A 23,214-nucleotide genomic window follows, 5' to 3' on the forward strand; every position below is an offset into this window, starting at 1 on the left:
CGCCACATACAACAGACAGGAAGTGTGTTGTAGACAGGGGAGACTGGTGATTGGCCAGAAGAGGGAGCATCTTTTTGCATTGTTTATAAATAGGGGGTAAACGAAGAAGAGAGGCAGAGCGGCCATTCTGAGGCTTCGCTCTCCGGGTGTCATGTCACCTGTCACTTATGCTGAAAGCTTGTGATCTGAATAAACTTATGATCAAGGATTCAGTATGAGCAGACTCCTTTGTTTATCAGCAATAATTGCCACCACTCATCCGATACGACAAATGGCGCCCAACGTGGGGCTGGTCTGCAAATCCTCCTTTGCTCATTCGTAGCCGCCAAGCTAACTTCGGTCTGAAGTGCCAGAAAAGGGTGAGTTTTCCTCACAGCTTTGGAGGTTGTTAGTTTTGGATGCTATGTGATTGTACACTGGAGGAATGTACCATTACGACCGTGCCTCGGGTGGCGTTTTTGCTGATGACTGGGGGGTCTGGCTAATCATTATACATTTTTAAAAACAGCGCAAAAGTGGTTAGAGTTTATGGATTGTTTATAGAGATGTGTTGCTTGAATAGTAAGTCAAGAACAATCGGGGCCAAGATATGTATACAATTTTAGAGCATTGCAGGTTTAGATAAGCCCTCGTGACAAACGGGGCGACCGCATGGTGGGCCATAAATCCTTGGAACGCGTTATGGGTTTCAGGTCAGTCAGTCAGTCTTGACTGGAGTTTGGTTGAAGATTTATTTGGGGGTTGCTTGCCCATCTTCTGTCCGACGGGATATTTGCATGGGGGGGACCGCTCATATAAATAGCCATACTCACGGCAGAATAAATGTAGGACAAACTAAACAGTAATTAAAGACGCAATGTCGGGTGCATTGTTTTTATGCTACATGGTGCATACCGGCTAAGGCTAAATGCTAAGGCTAAATGCTAATATGCTGCATGCTAACATGTGACCGTAGAGGTCCACTGCGATGGTAATAAAGCCTCTTAAATTATGTTTGTATGTGGAATTTCGGTTCTATGTTTTGTGAGCGCTGTTAAATGTTGTTTGACTATGAGGGGGAAACGGGAGTTACAGCTGGACTGTTAACCGTCTATTTGGGGATTGGGGAGAGATCTAAAATCTCCCTTTCACGGTGAAAGAGTATTTTTGAATGGATTTGCGCATGCGTTTAATTTTGCGACACTACACTACAGAAAGGGGGAGTTTATGGCACGAGATTAGGACACGTTTTGGTTTACGGTACTAAACTACACCACGAGGGGATGCTAAAACTACAACAAAGGGGATTGTGGGTACAGGGTCATATCTCTGTGGGGCTGCGTGGGGCTGCGTGTCGCAGGGAGAGAAATAGACACAGACGAGGAAACAAAGAGAAGATATATTTTGACACAAGTATTCTAGTTTAAACGGCGGATGGTTAAAGATGAAACTTGTTTTGTGACCTATTAAATTTATAAATTAGATATATGGTAACGGATTATAATAAATTGAATTAAATAATTAAAAGACGATTAAAATTAAAGAAAAAATTTTGAGCGATCTATTTAGTTCTGAGTTTAGTCTTAGAGTGAATAATGGGTGAACGAAGGAATGTTGAGGATGGTTGAAATAACTCAGTGATTGCATTAACTACTAAAATCTGTTTCTGTGTCTTTGTTCCCTTGTCATATGAGAGAGAGAGAGGAGATACAGGAAGTGCTGACGTGACATCACGTGACGCGGCAGAGGCAGAGGATCAGATATCAGGCTAGTTCACAAAATCATCCCTTACAAAATATGTGATGTTATGGCAATTTTACATAGGCTTGGCAAATGATTCATTAAAAATTGCATTTTGGAGGCTCTGTGCATCACTGGGGTTTGATTGGAGTTGTGTTGGGAATCAAGGACTGACATTATTCTGCAATTAAGATACTTGGGTGCATATTAAACAATGGAATTGATAAAAATCAAAGGGTTGTAAGGTTAGAAGGCTTTGTTTTTGGGATTGCTTTGAAGTTGACTAACTTACATTTACTTGCATTTGATGGGTTGTGGTAAGATAGCCAACACTAAATTGGTGACATAGGATATAGGAATAAAAATTGGTTTTAATTATTCATGATTTTTAATTGATTTATTTAAATAAAAAAATAATATAAATAAATAAATAATTTTTTTTGGGAGTTGTTAGGTTTATATTAATAATTACAGGGGGTAAGCCATAGGCTATACAGTCTAAAATAAGATAATTCATAATAAAGGAATATAAAAGAGTAGTTACAATGGGGAGAAAGGACAGCAAGGCTATATGAAGTTGATTACACCGATTGATATAGTACAAAATAGTGACCCTTTAACTAAAGTATTGCGAGGTTATCCGGCAAGTGAAACAAAAGTTGCTCTTCATTCTCAAACAAAAACTGATAAAAGATTCCAGCGATAACATAAACAAAGCTATAGAGATAAGGCTAAGACAAGGAGAGCTTAGGGATGTTTATCCTCAGCTTCCAGGGATCATCCAGGAGGGTGATTGTTGCATCAGAGATGAAGACGAATAATAGATAGAGGACAAGCAGAAACGACGATCACAGAAGAGAAGTAAGAAGATGATGGAAGATGATATTTTGAGGACAGAACTTAGAATATAAGCTTTTGAAGAATCCTGATATGTCAACAGCAAGAAAGAACAGGATGAAGAAACTCTGAGAAAACTCAATCATACAACTGGTGGAGAAGAGAAGCTTTGGTTATGAAGAATCAGAGTGAACCAAATCAACAATCACTGTTACAGCTTCAACTGAACAAGGCCAAATGCAATTGTACCAGCCAAGGGGGGTACCAGGTGTTTCATATCCACAGCCAGTTTCTGGACAGACACAGAATTGGAGAGGAAAAGGACGAGAAGGCTTAGAAGGAGGAGGAAGATTTCAGCTACCCTTCAGCAACTTTCAGAAGACTGTTATAATTGTGGACAGATTGGTTACTTTACCTGTGAGTGCAACAAGTCAGGAGGAAACAGAGAACATTTTTAAGGAAGATACAGGGGCAATTCAAGATCACCTGTTCTCCAGGTGAACCCTAAAGATTCTAGAGTGCCTAGAAGATCCGGAAGGGGGGTGTCAGCTGATAGCATCGATTAGAGAAGAATAGAAAATAGCTAACAATTGAAGTAAAAACAACCGACCATTAGAAGTGATGGTGAATAGTGGAAAAACTTATCTGTGTTCAGCCTAAAGAGGTTAAACATATCACTATGTAAAATTGACTAATTAGGATAGGGATTGGAGGTAGTAAAACAGTTAATTACTCTTAGGGAACCAATGGAGCTCTGCTATAAAAATCAAAGAGAAATTAAAATAGACATACTAATATTAGAGCATATACCTATTGCAGTGTTGGGAAGAGATGCATTGTTTAAATTGAACTGTACAATAGGATGTACACTAAACGGCTGTCTGGTAGAGGATTTTAAAAAGTAGGGTTTTTGGGAATCATATTTGCTTAGAAAGATAATATCATAGGAAGGATGATAATCTATTAGACTGCCTATTAGACAATCTGTCTGAAAAAAGTTAAAAGGGGTGACTGTTATTCTGGGTTACATTCTTACACCAAGAGATTTCAGGCTAGGCTAAAAGGTGTTTAGTCATTTGCCAAATCTGTGTGTAAAGAAGTCAAAGGCAGGTGGGGACTTTCCCAATCACATATTCTAAAAATTTGGTGGTAAAGGGATTTTGTGAATAAATCAGTGGAAAAGGTTTTTAAAGGTTAGGAGGAAAAGATTAGATTAAAATAAGTGAGGAGAACTAGGTTGAAGGAACTCTAAGACAGTAAGCTAAGTTTCAAAGTTAGTAGTAAGAGAGAGAGAACAGGGCTTTCTCCTATAGATCTCCATTTTTATGGAACAGTCTGCCTACCCATGTGAGAGACGCAGACTCGGTCTCAACCTTTAAGTCTTTACTGAAGACTTATCTCTTCAGTAGGTCATATGATTGAGTGTAGTCTGGCCCAGGAGTGTGAAGGTGAACGGAAAGGCTGGAGCAACGAACAGCCCTTGCTGTCTCTGCCAGGCCGGTTCCCCTCTCCACTGGGGTTCTCTGCCTCTAACCCTGTTGCAGGGGCTGAGTCACTGGCTTGCTGGTGCTCTTTCATGCCGTCCCTGGGAGGGGTGCGTCACTTGAGTGGGTTGAGTTACTGACGTGATCTTCCTGTCTGGGTTGGCGCCCCCCCCTTGGTTTGTGCTGTGGTGGAGACCTCTGTGGGCTATACTCTGCCTTGTCTCAGGATTGTAAGTTGGTGGTTGGGGATATCCCTCTAGTGGTGCGGGGGCTGTGCTTTGGCGGAGTGGGTGGGGTTATATCCTTCCTGTTTGGCCCTGTCCGGGGGTTTCTTCGGATGGGGCCACAGTGTCTCCGGACCGCTCCTGTCTCAGCCTCCAGTATTTATGCTGCAGTAGTTTATGTGTCGGGGGGCTGGGGTTAGTTGGTTATACCTGGAGTACTTCTCCTGTCTTATCCAGTGTCCTGTGTGAATTTAAGTATGCTCTCTCTAATTCTCTCGTTCTCTCTTTCTCTCTGAGAACCTGAGCCCTAGGACCATACGTCAGGACTACCGGGCATGATGACACCTTGCTGTCCCCAGTCCGCCTGGCCTTGCTGCTATTCCAGTTTCAACTGTTCTGCCTGCGGCTACGAAACCCCTACCTGTCCCAGACCTGCTGTTTTCAACTCTTAATGATCGGCTATGAAAAGCCAACTGAGAGACCTGAGCCCTAAGACCATACGTCGGGACTACCGGCCGTGGTGACTCCTTGCTGTCCCCAGTCCGCCTGGCCTTGCTGCTATTCCAGTTTAAACTGTTCTGCCTGCGGTTATGGAACCCCTACCTGTCCCAGACCTGCTGTTTTAAACTCTTAATGATCGGCTATGAAAAGCCAACTGAGATTTATTCCTGATTATTATTTGACCATGCTTGTCACTTATGAACATTTTTGAACATCTTGGCATGGTTCTGTTATAATCTCCACCCGGCACAGCCAGAAGAGGACTGGCCACCCCTCATAGCCTGGTTCCTCTCTAGGTTTCTTCCTAGGTTTTGCCTTTCTAGGGAGTTTTTCCTAGCCACCGTGCTTCTACACCTGCATTACTAGCTGTTTGGGGTTTTAGGCTGGGTTTCTGTACAGCACTTCGAGATATTAGCTGATGTAAGAAGGGCTATATAAAATAAAATTGATTGATTGATTGATTGAGAACAGTGGTGAAGGACATTTTAGAGTTTAGTGGGAAGATATGGTAGGAGTTTAGATCTGTTAGGAGCAGATGCATTGAGAAAGTATGTGTTGCTGAATAATAAGAGAAGATTGAGGGTGATTGAGTATCTATATTTACAGTTCCAGCAGGGAGATCAATGTAATTGTAGGTGTATTTTTTTATAATCAAAAGTTTGAAAGTCAGGGATTAGAGATAGGACTGAGAGTTGGGAAAAAGTGACACTAGTGGTGATAGATGGAAGTACAAGCAAAGACAACTTTTCTTTGGGGAAAAACTAGAAGTAACTAAGGACATTAACACTTCAGTCTATTAAAACAACAGTGAGAAGCAATTTAATTCTTTCAAAATTGATAGTTATTAAAGCCATAAATATATCGCATTTGATTATAAGGGAGTCAATGGCTCCAGTGCCAATTTTAGGAAAAAATACTTATTAGGGTTAGGATGGGGACGTTCCTCCCACATGGAGAGATAATTATGGAGAAGAAGTATACTTATCTAGTGCAAGCATTAGAATTTGTTCCGGTTAAGAATTATTGGTTAAAAGGCTATGTAATTCATAAAGTAACGCTTATGAGGGAAGATTTGAAATCTGTTGAAGTTCCACAGTCACCAAAGGAGTTCAGGAAGAATATGTTACAGTAGTCACTCCAACAGTGAATAATACACATAGGATATCGGTAGCTTTGCCACTAGAAATAATTAAGGTTAATACATCAACTACTTTAATGGTAACTTTGGAAGGGATTAATGATACGATGGCAATGGCAAATGTAGGAAGTATGACACCGACAACAACTTTTCTGAAATTAAAGGGGTAGTAAGAAGGACTCAGGGGTTATGTTACGGATAGGGTTAAAATAGGAGAACAGATAGTAGTAGAGAGAATATAGATTCATCATGGAGGTACAGGATGAGGTCTTTGATTTTAATGTAGGGAGGAGAAAAACTAAATGCATGTAGTTTGATTATTCTGTTGTGAAAGTTAGAGATAGATGGCCAGGTAGGAATCTTTGGTTCCAGAGGTTAACTCATTCTGTAAGATCAGTGAGGAATCTTGAGGGTCCATGTCTGATGAGAATTCCACCACCAAACATGTTAGAGACGGTCGTTCGACTTCTATCAAGTATGTGTCAATTTTATGCTTTGTCATGACTGTGGTATCAGCAACAGTCAGTAACCGATAAAATAATGTCGTTGTCAAAACATTTGTTTAAGCCTAGGGTTAGGTGTTATTGGGTTGAGTGAATTAACTTGTGTGGATTTGTTGGATGGTAAAGAAAATCAGGTAACAGCGTAACTGAAGTATTGGAGGTGAAAGCAGTGAGGGCTAAAAGTTGTTTGGTTCTAATAAAACATATGAGGTAAGGGGTATGTTTATGGGAATATCAGATTGTGATGATTATATGATGACGTTAGATAAGCACGAACATAAGGTTAGAGAGGACAAATATAATGTAACTTTTTATGTACCAGGTAGTAGAAAAGCAGGACTTTGATGGTTAAAAGATTAGCTTTTGCCTGACAATGTGACTATGGGGAATTTTAGAGATATTTTGAGGGTTTGTGGTGATAAAGCATATATATTCTTACCTTATGGATAGACAGGATGTTGTTACATGTCAACGTTGAAGCTTCCATATGAGGTTTCTACCATTATAAGAGGGGTAGCACCGGACACAGAAATCTGAAGCTATATTTGAAATTGGATGAAAAGAGACATGGCTACATGTCATAGTCTTCAAGCCTATCATTGAAGGATAAATCTAAGGGAGAAGGGGGGACTTTTTCCATGGTATGGTGTAACATTTGGGAAGATCATATTGATAATATTAGGTGTACTTTGAGTTCAGATATTATCACTAGGGTTATATATATATATATGCATTGAAGAATATAAGGGATGCATTTGGTATATCTGAAGGAGTGGGAGATCTGAGAAGTCTTGGTTGCAAGATCAGGTAGGCCAGTAGGGGCAGTGATGGGTTACATTTAATGGCAGCTTTGATAGCACTGTGTGATGTTTGTAATTTGTTACTGACCTTTGAGAAAGCTATGATATTGAGATAGGTTGGAGAGTGATGCCTGGAGACAACATTCAGATGCCGGTGTTGACTGTTCCTGATCTGGATAAAGATGGACAAGTGGAACTGAATGGATAAATATCATTTTTGATTATTTTGATCATTTTTCAATTTTTTCAATATTGGTGTGATTTTTAGTATGATTTTATGAATCAAGGGGGGAATGGGTTTATGTGATTCATACATCATTTATATATCATTTTTATATTCTTAGTTGATATTGATGTTTAATTTGAAAGTGTTTGTTTTGCAAAAGATACTGTTTGGTCGTTTCTTTTTCTTCCAGGAGCATTTGGGGGACATGTGGAGATTGAAATACTCAAAACAAGGACAATGGGAAGGGACAATATGACTGGAGGAGATGAAACAAGGAGGGTGTGGCCGATTCCATCATCAACAGTCCATTGGAAGAGGAGACTACGGGGAGATGAAGTGTAGTGGACTACATGCCAGTGTCTGCAATGAAATATAGACATGTGTAATACATAATTGTGTCATATTCTTAGGGATTAATTTTTGTAGAAGGATATTTGATGTTATTGAATACATGTGAGGATCTTAGATGTTTTTGTTTATTTCGTGAATGTTTAGGGACAGGGAATTTAGGCAGGGAGAGGTTCACTGTAGGGTCCAATGGGTTGACCAGCCTTACAATGGATATTTATTGGATAGGATTTTGTTTGCAGGGGCTTACATGTGTATTTAATTGCATCATAGTTTAAAATGCATTTACATGGTTTATGAGGTTATCTGGAGTACCGAGGTGGTTGCCTGGGGCAGAGGGACCGTGAGAGAATTTTACTGTCTTGATTGATGGATGGAAGGTTGCCGGACAGTTTTTCGCTCTTACACTCCATAGAGATTTGTTCATATTTCATAGTAATGTATTCACACTTCATAAACAGTTATTTCATAGAAAGGTATTTACACTCTAGAGAAGAATGTTTTTGGTTTAATGTTAAAGATACTCAATAAGATAAATTGTTACTTGTCATAATCCTATTCTGTTTGTTTTCGAGACTTTTAATTTGTCTCGAAAGGGGGGAATGTAGTGAATTGACATTATGATGGTGTTAAATGTTTTTTAAGTGGAACTGAAATAATGTTGATTTTAGTATCAAGAGGGAATGTTTTAGTGTAACGCCACATACAACAGACAGGAAGTGTGTTGTAGACAGGGGAGACTGGTGATTGGCCAGAAGAGGGAGCATCTTTTTGCATTGTTTATAAATAGGGGGTAAACGAAGAAGAGAGGCAGAGTGGCCATTCTGAGGCTTCGCTCTCCGGGTGTCATGTCACCTGTCACTTATGCTGAAAGCTTGTGATCTGAATAAACTTATGATCAAGGATTCAGTATGAGCAGACTCCTTTGTTTATCAGCAATAATTGCCACCACTCATCCGATACGACACTATGTTGACTAGGACGTTACTTTAGCTAATATGGGGACAACGATGTAGGCTGTGTGTAGCAGTTATGACATGGTTTGGCTTGGAAAGGTTTTTCCGCCTGGTCACATACAGCTGTTGTGTTGTGCATTGAAGTCCACAAGGTAAGGGAAATGGTAAGGTAAGAGGTGAGAGGAAGAGAGCGCATACTGTAGATGCGAGAAAGAATACAACGTCGGTGCTATGAAAGTGAACAGTGTTTTAGCGTGATCAGGGGTGGATTCATTCCGCAGATTCTGTTGAAAAACGTTTCTTAAACGGAGCAAAATGAGGATAAACAAACCTGAATTGTCCAATAGAAACTCTTGTTTGCAACTGTTGGACTAATGATTACACCCTAGATCAGCTAGATGCAGGCAAGATTGTGCAAAGCGATATTGAACGTGTCACTGTCTGTCCATGTGTCACTGAATGTCACCTCAAATGTGTCTCTCAACCTGTGTGCACCTACAGTTGAAGTCGTAAGTTTATATACACTTAGGTTGGAGTCATTAAAACTTGTTTTTCAACCACTCCACACATTTCTTGTTAACAAACTATAGTTTTGTCAAGTCGGTTAGGACATCTACTTTGTGCATGACACAAGTCGTTTTTCCAACAATTGTTTACAGACAGATTATTTCACTTATAAATCACTGTATCACAATTCCAGTGGGTCAGAAGTTTACATACACTAAGTTGACTGTGCCTTTTAAACAGCTTGGAAAATTCCAGAAAATTATGTCATGGCTTTAGAAGCTTCTGATAGGCTAATTGACATAATTTGAGTCAATTGGAGGTGTACCTGTGGATGTATTTCAAGGCCTACCTTCAAACTCAGTGCCTCTTTGCTTGACATCATGGGAAAATCAAAAGAAATCAGCCAAGACCTCAGGAAAAAATTGTAGACCTCCACAAGTCTGGTTCATCCTTGGGAGCAATTTCCAAACGCCTGAAGGTACCACCTTCATCTGTACAAACAATAGTATGCAAGTATAAACACCATGGGACCACGCAGCCGTCATACCGCTCAGGAAGGAGACGCGTTCTGTCTCCCAGAGATGAACAAACTTTGGTGCGGAAAGTGCAAATCAATCCCAGAACAACAGCAAAGGACCTTGTGAAGATGCTGGAGGAAACAGGTACAAAAGTATCTATATCCACAGTAAAACAAGTCCTATATCGACAACCTGCAAGGCCGCTCAGCAAGGAAGAAGCCACTGCTCCAAAACTGCCATAAAAAAGCCAGACTACGGTTTGCAACTGCACATGGGGACAAAGATCGTACTTTTTGGAGAAATGTCCTCTGGTCTGATGGAACAAAAATATAACTGTTTGGTCATAATGACCATCGTTATGTTTGGAGGATAAAGGGGGTTGCTTGCAAGCCGAAGAACACCATCCCAACCGTGAAGCAAAGGGGTGGCAGCATCATGCTGTGGGGGTGCTTTGCTGCAGGAGGGACTGGTGCACCTCACAAAATAGATGGCATCATGAGGAAGGAAAAGTATGTGGATATATTGAAGCAACATCTCAAGACATCAGTCAGGAAGTTAAAGCTTGGTCGCAAATGGGTCTTCCAAATGGACAATAACCCCAAGCATACTTCCAAAGTTGTGGCAAAACCTCAACCGTATAGAACATTTGAGGGCAGAACTGAAAAAGCGTGTGCGAGCAAGGAGGCCTACAAATCTGACTCAGTTACACCAGCTCTGTCAGGAGGAATGGGCCAAAATTCACCCAACTTATTGTGGGAAGCTTGTGGAAGGCTACCCAAAACGTTTGACCCAAGTTAAACAATTTAAAGGCAATGCTACCAAATACTAATCGAGTGTATGTAAACTTCTGACCCACTGGGAATGTGATGAAAGAAATAAAAGCTGAAATAAATAATTCTCTCTACTATTATTCTGACATTTCACATCCTTAAAATAAAGTGGTGATCCTAATTGACCTAAGACAGGGAATTTTAACTAGGATTAAATGTCAGTAATTATGAAAAACTGAGTTTAAATGTATTTGGCAAAGGTGTATGTAAACTTCCGACTTCAACTGTACGTTGTAAACTTTCATTCATAGAGGTTGTAGCAACCTCATGATGGGTATAGGGAACATTAGAGTATCATGTAGAAGCCTAAACCTATCGATGTTACATTGAGCTGGGTGAATGGAATATGAATGACAGTCATCCAATATGCTGTAATAGAAATAAGGCCGTGCTCACGAAAAGAAAATCGTCCTCCCTCATCTTAAACGGCACCGACCGCCGCTGACTCCAACCCAGACATCATTTACAAACTAAGCATTTGTGTTCAGTGAGTCCGCCAGATCAGAGGCAGATCAGAGACACTCTTGATAAGTGTGTGAATTGCGACCATTTTCCTGTCCTGCTAAGCATTCAAAATGTAACGAGTACTTTTGGGAAAATGTACGGAGTAAAAAGTATAATATATATATTTTTTTAGAACTGTGGTGGAGTAGAAGAAAAATATATACATTGGAGAGTTTTTTTGGAAGAAGTTCTGAATCTCCATATTTGCTCTGTACTATTGCTGCAGGCTGACTGAGTGACAGGCGTTTTGCTGAGTGATGACATCGACGTCTAACCGGCGCTGTAGTGGAGGGGGGAGCCGTCCCACTGCAGTTGTGAAATCTCAACCAATCACATCAGGCACTGCGTCACTACAGTGGCTTCTCAACCAATCACATCAGGCACTGCGTCACTCCAGGGGCTTCTCAACCAATCACATCAGGCACTGCGTCACCCCAGGGGCTTCTCAACCAATCACATCAGGCACTGCGTCACCCCAGGGGCTTCTCAACCAATCACATCAGGCACTGCTTCACTCTAGGGGCTTCTCAACCAATCACATCAGGCACTGCGTCACCCCAGGGGCTTCTCAACCAATCACATCAGGCACTGCGTCACTCCAAGGGGCTTCTCAACCAATCACATCAGGCACTGCATCACTCCAGGGGCTTCTCAACCAATCACATCAGGCACTGCGTCACTCCAACCAATCACATCAGGCACTGCATCACTCCAGGGGCTTCTCAACCAATCACATCAGGCACTGCGTCACTCCAACCAATCACATCAGGCACTGCGTCACTCCAGGGGCTTCTCAACCAATCACATCAGGCACTGCGTCACTCCAACCAATCACATCAGGCACTGCGTCACTCCAGGGGCTTCTCAACCAATCACATCAGGCACTGCGTCACTCCAACCAATCACATCAGGCCCTGCGTCACTCCAGGGGCTTCTCAACCAATCACATCAGGCACTGCGTCACAGTGCATCATATTGTATTGGTTATTTTTGTCAAATTGGTCACTATATACAGTGGTTAATGTGTGGTTATGGAAACTCTTATCAGTGTGGTTATGGAAACTCTTATCAGTGTGGTTATGGAAACTCTTATCACTGTGGTTATGGAAACTCTTATCAGTGTGGTTATGGAAACTCTTATCAGTGTGGTTATGGAAACTCTTATCACTGTGGTTATGGAAACTCTTATCAGTGTGGTTATGTAAACTTTTATCAGTGTGGTTATGGAAACTCTTATCAGTGTGGTTATGGAAACTCAAATCAGTGTGGTTATGGAAACTTTTATCAGTGTGGTTATGGAAACTTTTATCAGTGTGGTTATGGAAACTCTTATCAGTGTGGTTATGGAAACTTTTATCAGTGTGGTTATGGAAACTTTTATCAGTGTGGTTATGGAAACTCTCATCAGTGTGGTTATGGTAACTTTTATCAGTGTGGTTTTGGAAACTCTTATCAGTGTTGTTATGGAAACTCTTATCACTGTGGTTATGGAAACTCTTATCACTGTGGTTATGGAAACTCATATCAGTGTGGTTATGGAAACTTTTATCAGTGTGGTTATGGAAACTCTTATCAGTGTGGTTATGGAAACTCATATCAGTGTGGTTATGGAAACTCTTATCAGTGTGGTTATGGAAACTTTTATCAGTGTGGTTATGGAAACTTATCAGTGTGGTTATGGAAACTCTTATCACTTTGGTTATGGAAACTCATATCAGTGTGGTTATGGAAACTTTTATCAGTGTGGTTATGGAAACTCTCATCAGTGTGGTTATGGAAACTTTTATCAGTGTGGCTATGGAAACTTTTATCAGTGTGGTTATGGAAACTCATATCAGTGTGGCTATGGAAACTTTTATCAGTGTGGTTATGGAAACTCTTATCAGTGTGGTTATGGAAACTTTTATCCGTGTGGTTATGGAAACTCATATCATTGTGGTTATGGAAACTTTTATCAGTGTGGTTATGGAAACTCTTATCCGTGTGGTTATGGAAACTTTTATCCGTGTGGTTATGGAAACTCATATCAGTGTGGTTATGGAAACTCTTATCAGTGTGGTTATGGAAACTTATCAGTGTGGTTATGGAAACTTATCAGTGTGGTTATGGAAACTCTTATCACTGTGATTATGGAAACTGGCCATCAAAAGGTTCGGGGCTGGATCAAAAACATCCCTGCCCAGGCCAAACGACACCACTGATCCCTGGGTGTTATTGATCAACTTCCAGGACAAATATAACTTCATTATTTTAAAGTCCTAGTTAAATTCTGTCTAATCATTCCCTACAATGACACCACATTCAGGAAGCGTCATCATTTCCTACAATGACACCACATTCAGGAAGTGTCATAATTTATTTGGTGCAAAGCTACATACATATAAGCACTGATTCATGTTGTTAGTCTGTATGTCCCACTCATACATTTCCACCCTGTCAGGCTAAATTGGAAATAACATTTATCACATTTCTAAATGTAAAATTACGTTTGATAGAGACGTTAAAATCCTGTTCAAGTGTTCACCATTATGCTAGCGCAAAACTTTCTCCCTCACAGAGCTATGACTAATTTAGGCTCAACATTTCCACCCTGTAAGGTTCCACCCTGTTAGGTTCCACCCTGTAAGGTTCCACCCTGTTAGGTTCCACCCTGTTAGGTTCCACCCTGTTAGGTTCCACCCTGTTAGGTTCCACCCTGTTAGGTTCCACCCTGTAAGGTTCCACCCTGTTAGGGTGATGCACCAATATGTTTTTCTGAAACGCAAACGTAACTTTTTTTTCATAGAGTACAACAAAAAAAATATATATATATATAAAGAAATATCCAAAAGTGATGAGGTCCAAAAGGCACCGGATACTAGGAATGACCCAACTAGCAATTTAAAAAAATATCAAAATCATATAATGAACATCTAAGGGTTCATACTTGTATCCAATATATAAAAGTGTATCATCAAAACAAAATACACATTTTAATCTGACGTTAGATATGATAATGTATCCAAATACAAAAACAGGCCTATTTTTGAGGAAGATTTCATATAAACAATGATAAACAATGATTTCATATAAACAATGATTTCATGTGGCATTAACAAAAAAACAAATTCTCAGTCAAAAACATAAGTCAGAACATAGCCTCTCTATTCTCTCATGTGATTTCAGGTCCTCTGACTGGGAAAATGTCTTTCCACAATGAGAGCAGTGGTATGTCTTCTCCTCCTGTGTATGTATCCTTTCATGCTTATTCAGGTGCCTTAACCAGTTAAATGTCTTTCCACACTGGGAGCAGTGGTAGGTCTTATCCCCTCCTGTGTGTGTCCTGTCATGCCTATTCAGGGCCCCTAACTGGGTAAAACTCTTTCCACACAGGGAGCATCGGTAGGGCTTTTCTTGTGTGTGTGTCCTCTCATGCTCTTTTAGGTTCCCTAACTGTGTGAAACTCTTTCCACACTGGGAACATTGGAAAGGCTTTTCTCCTGTGTGTATCTTCTCATGCTGTTTTAGGTTCCCTAACTGGGTAAAACCCTTACCACACTGGGAGCATTGGAAAGGTTTTTCTCCTGTGTGGGACCTCTCATGCGTTTTCAGGCTCCCTAACCAGGCAAAAGTCATTCCACACTGGGAGCATTGGAAAGGCTTTTCTCCTGTGTGTATTCTCTCATGCCGTTTTAGGTACCCTAACCAGCTAAAACTCTTTCCACAGCAGGAACAGTGGTAAGGCCTCTCTCCAGAGTGTATTCTTGTATGTATTTTCAGGCTCCCTAACTGGTTAAAACTCTTTCCACACTGACGGCAGTGGTAGATCTTCCTCCCTCCAGAGTGTGTCATCTCATGCTCCTTCAGGCTCCTTAACCAGCGAAAACTAATTCCACAGTGGGAGCAGTGGTAAGGCTTCTCTCCTGTGTGTATTCTCTTATGTATTTTCAGGCTCCCTAACTGACTAAAACTCTTTCCACACTGGGAACATTGGAAAGGCTTTTCTCCTGTGTGAGTCCTCTCATGCTCTTTTAGGTTCTGTAACTTAGTAAAACTCTTTCCACAGTGGGAGCAGTGGTGTCGTCTCACTGGTTTGGACGTCTCTGGGTCTGGTTCCCCTGAAGGACTCTTCCCGCTGTCAGAGGGAGAGTCTGGTCTCTCTCCTACCAAAGACAGAGTATTTAGTTAAACAGAGACCTGATTTGAAACCTCCACATGATAAAACTGTCTTCGTATGTGGTTTAATCAGTGGTGGAAAAAGTACCCAATTGTCATACTTCAGTAAAAGTATCGATACCTTAATAGAAAGTTACTCAAGTAAAATTGAAAGTCACCCAGTAAAATACTATTTGAGTAAAAGTCTAAAAGTATTTGGTTCTAAATATAAAGTAAATGTAATTGCTAAAATATACTTAAGTATCAAAAGTAAAAGTCAAAGTATAAATAAATTCTAATTCCTTATATTAAGCAAAGCAGAAGGCACCATTTTCTTTGTTTTTAAAATGTACAGATAGCATAGGGGCACACTCCAACACTCAGACATAATTTACAAACGATATATTTGTGTTTAGTGAGTCTGCCAGATCAGAGGCAGTAGGGATGACCAGGGATGTTGTCTTGATAAGTGCGTGAATTGGTCAATTTTCCTGTCCTGCTAAGCATTCTAAATGTAACGAGTACTTTTGGGTGTCAGGGAAAATGTATGGAGTAAAAAGTACATCATTTTTTTAGGAATGTAGTGAAGTAAAAGTTGTCAAAAATATCAATAGTATCAATAGTAAAGTAAAGTACAGATACCCAAAAAAAACTAAAGTAGTACTTTAAAGTATTTTTACTTAAGTACTTTACACAACTGGGTTTAATCCAGATCCCTTAATAACCTGAGGTCAGTTTTCACAAAACAAATCATGTAGAGCTTTAAAATCTAATCTTGCTCTCATGGAATGTCTTTAGGCTGAGCAGTCTTACGTCTGAGATCGCGACAGCACCCGTGTCGCGTTAAAATGACATCACCTGTCAGTAGACAATACGCTATGAAAGTAACGCGTCATTTAGCCTTGTAGTTTTTAATGGTCTTCAATGGGCTAAAACTTAATGAAAGTGTGATTCCTCATGGAACTAGAACAAGAAAAGACTTTGGGGGATTTCCACTAAATGGAATCCATTTAGGAGGAAGTATTTATGACATATATTTTACATGGGTATCTTAAAGCATAATTGAGAAATAACTAATTGAAGTTGGAACATATGTGACATGTTGGCCTTACCCAGGCACCCTTTAAAGTTGCTCAGTTTCGGTAAAAAGCTGAGGGATGGGGGCTGGAGAAATGTAACTACTCTCAAATTCATAGAGAAAGCTATTGTAGCAACCTTAACCCAAAACCTAGCGACCTCATCAAGAAGTTCAGACAAGTCTCTGGGCAGCCATTTTGTTGCTGTTTAAAACCTAGGTTGCCCACACATCAATCAATCAACCAATCTGCAGTTCAAACAATAACAAAGCTGTCATTCCACCACTGTTTTGGTAATAAGATGATGATGGGGCTGGAGAAATGTAACTACTCTCAAATTCATAGACAGACCTATGGATGCAAGGACTGACCATCCATGACATCACCATTATAGTTTTAACCATGTTGAGGCTATACAGTGTTGGTTCACATTTACACTGTTTCTAAACATTGGAGTAGAAAAAGCTTATTTTGGGATCTGATGGGGTACGACAGTTGAACTAAGCTCATGAGGCATTTATAAGTGATTTCTTCAAGAATGAATGGGTACATATCATTAATGTATGAGTCCCAAAATGGATGTAGAAACTGCTGATTGCCCCTTTAAGTGTACATCTTGGGCTAGGCTAATAGGAGATATTGAGGACTACAGTATTTCAGACATTGTCATTGGATGCATTAAAATCAATTGTTAACGTTTTGTTGATGGACCACTCTTGATGTTCTACACGTTACAGTGTAGCTTTAACCATTCCTACCGAACAACATTAAAGTGTACAACTTCAGTACAATGCCCCTTTACTGAATATTGGTTCAACGACTGCAGATTTTGTGCCCCTGTTAAGATGGTACTTACTGGTGTTAAACAGATCTCCAAACTCCTCTTCCTCTTTCAACGTGACAGTTATCTCTCCCACATCTTCCTCTTCTTTCACTCTGAACGCGTCTTCCTCTTCTTTCACTGTAACATCTTCCTCCTCTTTCACTCTGAACGCGTCTTCCTCTTCTTTCACTGTAACATCCTCCTCCTCTTTCACTCTGAACGCGTCTTCCTCTTCTTTCACTGTAACATTCTCCTCCTCTTTCACTCTGAACGCGTCTTCCTCTTCTTTCACTGTAACCTCTTTCTCTTCTTCTTTCACGGTAACAGCTTCACCCTCTACTTGTTTTTGTATTGTAACATCCTCCTCTTCCTCCTCCTCTTTCACTAGAGCTTCTTTCTCCGTCCAGCAGACCTCCTCTTCTTTAGCAGGAGGAGAGTAGCTTAGTGAGCTCATGGTCGGGGATGTTAGCTAGCTAGTTAGCATTAGCAACTAGCCTGGTTCTAAGCTAACTTAGCAAACCAGCTAGCTGACAAACAACGTAAATATATAATTAAATGGGCCAACAAGTACATACGACTGAAGTGTTTTTAAAACACAGCGACTCATATACACCAAAACAGTGTAAAGAGCGTGAATGTTTCAGCTGTATTGGCTAGAAAGCTACCGAGGTGGCTGACAAGCTGATCCTGCTGTCGTTGTTGTTGAAGAAGCGTCCCGTCCACTAGATTATACGTCACGCTGGCAGCATCGCCTGAAAGATGCATCGCCATCTGCTGACTGGAGTGGGAAACGCAGTTGAGGAACCAGAAGTTAATTTTTCAATTATTTTATAAAAATGTAATTTTATATTAAGACGTTCAAAGAGAACTATGTGTTGATTGATTCGTTTTTAATGACTGAGAATTTAAAACAAACTTTACACCCACTACACATTGGAATTTAATCATAACCAATCAATCAATCAATCAATTTTATTTTATATAGCCCTTCTTACATCAGCTAATATCTCGAAGTGCTGTACAGAAACCCAGCCTAAAACCCCAAACAGCTAGTAATGCAGGTGTAGAAGCACGGTGGCTAGGAAAAACTCCCTAGAAAGGCGAAAACCTAGGAAGAAACCTAGAGAGGAACCAGGCTATGAGGGGTGGCCAGTCCTCTTCTGGCTGTGCCGGGTGGAGATTATAACAGAACCATGCCAAGATGTTCAAAAATGTTCATAAGTGACAAGCATGGTCAAATAATAATCAGGAATAAATCTCAGTTGGCTTTTCATAGCCGATCATTAAGAGTTGAAAACAGCAGGTCTGGGACAGGTAGGGGTTCCATAACCGCAGGCAGAACAGTTGAAACTGGAATAGCAGCAAGGCCAGGCGGACTGGGGACAGCAAGGAGTCACCACGGCCGGTAGTCCCGACGTATGGTCCTAGGGCTCAGGTCTCTCAGTTGGCTTTTCATAGCCGATCATTAAGAGTTGAAAACAGCAGGTCTGGGACAGGTAGGGGTTTCGTAGCCGCAGGCAGAACAGTTGAAACTGGAATAGCAGCAAGGCCAGGCGGACTGGGGACAGCAAGGTGTCATCATGCCCGGTAGTCCTGACGTATGGTCCTAGGGCTCAGGTTCTCAGAGAGAAAGAGAGAACGAGAGAATTAGAGAGAGCATACTTAAATTCACACAGGACACTGGATAAGACAGGAGAAGTACTCCAGGTATAACCAACTAACCCCAGCCCCCCGACACATAAACTACTGCAGCATAAATACTGGAGGCTGAGACAGGAGCGGTCCGGAGACACTGTGGCCCCATCCGAAGAAACCCCCGGACAGGGCCAAACAGGAAGGATATAACCCCACCCACTCAGCCAAAGCACAGCCCCCGCACCACTAGAGGGATATCCCCAACCACCAACTTACAATCCTGAGACAAGGCCGAGTATAGCCCACAGAGGTCTCCACCACAGCACAAACCAAGGGGGGGGGCGCCAACCCAGACAGGAAGATCACGTCAGTAACTCAACCCACTCAAGTGACGCACCCCTCCCAGGGACGGCATGAAAGAGCACCAGCAAGCCAGTGACTCAGCCCCTGCAACAGGGTTAGAGGCAGAGAACCCCAGTGGAGAGGGGAACCGGCCTGGCAGAGACAGCAAGGGCTGTTCGTTGCTCCAGCCTTTCCGTTCACCTTCACACTCCTGGGCCAGACTACACTCAATCATATGACCTACTGAAGAGATAAGTCTTCAGTAAAGACTTAAAGGTTGAGACCGAGTCTGCGTCTCTCACATGGGTAGGCAGACTGTTCCATAAAAATGGAGATCTATAGGAGAAAGCCCTGCCTCCCGCTGTTTGCTTAGAAATTCTAGGGACAATTAGGAGGCCTGCGTCTTGTGACCGTAGCGTACGTATTGGTATGTACGGCAGGACCAACTCGGAAAGATAGGTAGGAGCAAGCCCATGTAACGCTTTATAGGTTAACAGTAAAACCTTGAAATCAGCCCTTGCCTTAACAGGAAGCCAGTGTAGGGAAGCTAGCACTGGAGTAATATGATCAAATTTCTTGGTTCTAGTCAGGATTCTAGCAGCCGTATTTAGCACTAACTGAAGTTTATTTAGTGCTTTATCCGGGTAGCCGGAAAATAGAGCATTGCAGTAGTCTAACCTAGAAGTAACAAATGCATGGATTAATTTTTCTGCATCATTTTTGGACAGAAAATTTCTGATTTTTGCAATGTTACGTAGATGGAAAAAAGCTGTCCTTGAAACAGTCTTGATATGTTCGTCAAAAGAGAGATCAGGGTCAAGAGTAACGCCGAGGTCCTTCACAGTTTTATTTGAGACGACTTTACAACCATCAAGATGAATTGTCAGATTTAACAGAAGATATCTTTGTTTCTTGGGACCTAGAACAAGCATCTCTGTTTTGTCCGAGTTTAAAAGTAAAAGGTTTTCAGCCATCCACTTCCTTATGTCTGAAACACAGGCTTCTAGCGAGGGCAATTTTGGGGCTTCACCATGTTTCATTGAAATGTACAGCTGTGTGTCATCCGCATAGCAGTGAAAGTTAACATTATGTTTTCGAATAACATCCCCAAGAGGTAAAATATATAGTGAAAACAATAGTGGTCCTAAAACGGAACCTTGAGGAACACCGAAATGTCCAGTTGATTTGTCGGAGGACAGACCATTCACAGAGACAAACTGATATCTTTCCGACAGGTAGGATCTAAACCAGGCCAGAACTTGTCCGTGTAGACCAATTTGGGTTTCCAGTCTCTCCAAAAGAATGTGGTGATCGATGGTGTCAAAGGCAGCACTAAGGTCTAGTAGCACGAGGACAGATGCAGAGCCTCGGTCTGACGCCATTAAAAGGTCATTTACCACCTTCACAAGTGCAGTCTCAGTGCTATGATGGGGTCTAAAACCAGACTGAAGCATTTCGTATACATTGTTTGTCTTCAGAAAGGCAGTGAGTTGCTGCGCAACAGCTTTTTCTAAAATTTTTGAGAGGAATGGAAGATTCGATATAGGCCGATAGTTTTTTATATTTTCCGGGTCAAGGTTTGGCTTTTTCAAGTGAGGCTTTATCACTGCCACTTTTAGTGAGTTTGGTACACATCCGGTGGATAGAGAGCTGTTTATTATGTTCAACATAGGAGGGCCAAGCACAGGAAGCAGCTCCTTCAGCAGTTTAGTAGGAATAGGATCCAGTATGCAGCTTGAAGGTTTAGAGGCCATGATTATTTTCATCATTGTGTCAAGAGATATAGTACTAAAACACTTAAGTGTCTCTCCCGATCCCAGGCCCTCGCAGAGCTGTGCAGATCCAGGACAGCTAAGCCCTGGAGGAATACGCAGATTCAAAGAGGAGTCCGTAATTTGCTTTCTAATGGTCATGATCTTTTCCTCAAAGAAGTTCATGAATTTATCACTGCTGAAGTGAAAGCCATCCTCTCTTGGGGAATGCTGCTTTTTAGTTAGCTTTGCAACAGTATCAAAAAGAAATTTTGGATTGTTCTTATTTTCCTCAATTAAGTTGGAAAAGTAGGATGATCGAGCAGCAGTGAGGGCTCTTCGGTACTGCACGGTACTGTCTTTCCAAGCTAGTCGGAAGACTTCCAGTTTGGTGTGGCGCCATTTCCGTTCCAATTTCCTGGAAGCTTGCTTCAAAGCTCGGGTATTTTCTGTATACCAGGGAGCTAGTTTCTTATGACAAATGTTTTTTGTTTTTAGGGGTGCAACTGCATCTAGGGTATTGCGCAAGGTTAAATTGAGTTCCTCAGTTAAGTGGTTAACTGATTTTTGTCCTCTGACGTCCTTGGGTAGGCAGAAGGAGTCTGGAAGGGCATCAATGAATTTTTGATCATAGCCCAAAGGTGGTTTATTAAATTCTTCAAAATGTTCATGACTTTGTCAATCAACTTGTTCTTAATAAATCTAAATCATGGTTAAGTGTTTCTGAATCAATATGGACTTTAAGAAATGAAAGTCCTTTGGGGTCATTTTGACCCCAGCCAAAAGCACCTTTGATAAATAGGACGTTTATTTGAATCTAGGTTTTTCTGTAGACATAACACGTTTTATCCATCCCACCAGAGGATGGAGGCGGACCTGTATCAGTGATTCTGTCCAGATAGACACCTGCAGATACACAGTATAGCTCCACCCATGTACTCTTCTAAGATTGGACTTTCCTATACTACATATCATATGACTGTGTACAAATCTGCCAAATGTAGAAAAGTCTGCCAATGGCAGAAAAGTCTGCCAATTGTAGAAAAGTCTGCCATTGTCTGCCATTGGTGTCAACGTCAACAAAACAAAGGAGATGATGGTGTACTTCAGGAAACAGCAGAGGGTGCACCCCCTGTCCACATCGACGGGTATCACGCAGCCTTGTACGGCAACTGCACCGCCCGCAAACGCAGGGCTCTCCTGAGGGTGGTGCGGTCTGCCGAACGAAACGCATTACCGGGGGCAAACTACCTGCCCTCCAGGACACCTACAGCAGTTGATGTCACAGGAAGGCCAAAAAGATCGTCAAGGACATCAACCACCCGAGCCACTGCCTGGTCAGTACAGGTGCATCAAAGCTGGGACTGAGAGAATGAAAAACAGCTTCTATCTCAAGGCCATCAGACTGCTTCTACACCTGCATTACTAGCTGTTTGGGGTTTTAGGCTGGGTTTCTGTACAGCACTTCGAGATATTAGCTGATGTAAGAAGGGCTATATAAAATAAAATTGATTGAAAATTGATTGTTAAATAGCCATCACTAGCACATTACTTGTTAGATATTACTGCACTGTCTGAGCTAGAAGCACAAGCATTTCACTACACCCGCAATAACATCTGTTAAACACGTGTATGTGGCAAATAACATTTGATTTTGATTTGGTAGAAAAGTCTGCCAGTGGTGAACAGTGCATTCGTAAAGTATTGAGACCCCCTTCACTTTTTCCACATTTTGTTACGTTACAGCCTTATTCTAAAATGGATTTTTTTTTTAAATCCCCTCATCAATCTACACAGAATACCCCATAATGGACAATTCTGTGAACTGTCTGTCTTGTGCAAGTTTTAAATTGACACAATACCTGTTAGCAAATGTGTCAGCTAGAGACGACCTGCAGGGATTTGTAGTCTTGCGTGTCGTCTACTTTGTTGCTAATTAGCATTTTCGAATCAGAGTAAACAGAGCCGAATATATTGATAAAAGTCACCTTGTCCGAGAGAGATTTACAGGGTTATCAAAACGTCACGCCAGGGTAAGCCTACACGAAACACAGCCCTTATTTTAAGTGGTTTTAAAATCCCCTATGGGAAAAAATGAATGGTGGAAAAAGCGATTGGAACCATTTCCCTGTTTGACAGATTGTTTTTATGGATATTATGACTCCATAGAGCCCCACAGCGGAGGTGTCATAATACGTATGTGTCAAAAAATGTGTTACATTGAGAAAGCACACTTTATTTAATCTCGATGGATGCTTTCACTGTATTTTCAAAGCTTTCAGACCAATGTGATTAATCGCAATAAATAAAACAATTGTGCACTAAAATTACAAAACGTTAACACAAGTCTGACGGCCC

The 23,214-nt window shown here is 41.2% G+C and overlaps 1 protein-coding gene across 1 annotated transcript; it reads right to left on the reverse strand.

The window, feature by feature from the left end:
• Window positions 1-1,300: 1,300 nt before the first annotated feature.
• Window positions 1,301-17,626, reverse strand: LOC311120531 (uncharacterized protein; the record flags this gene model as incomplete). The annotated part of the gene is made up of 3 exons (XM_084195115.1): window positions 17,162-17,626; window positions 14,890-15,237; window positions 1,301-1,326 (listed from the first exon to the last, which is right to left on the reverse strand). The coding sequence occupies exons 1-3, from the start codon at window positions 17,580-17,582 to the stop codon at window positions 1,301-1,303; spliced, it is 795 nt and encodes a 264-aa protein (XP_084051241.1). The 5' UTR covers window positions 17,583-17,626.
• Between the last annotated feature and the right edge of the window lie 5,588 nt (window positions 17,627-23,214).

This window comes from Coregonus lavaretus, assembly GCF_964263955.1.
Source record: "Coregonus lavaretus genome assembly, contig: HAP1_SCAFFOLD_47, whole genome shotgun sequence".
NCBI classification, from domain to species: domain Eukaryota; kingdom Metazoa; phylum Chordata; class Actinopteri; order Salmoniformes; family Salmonidae; genus Coregonus; species Coregonus lavaretus.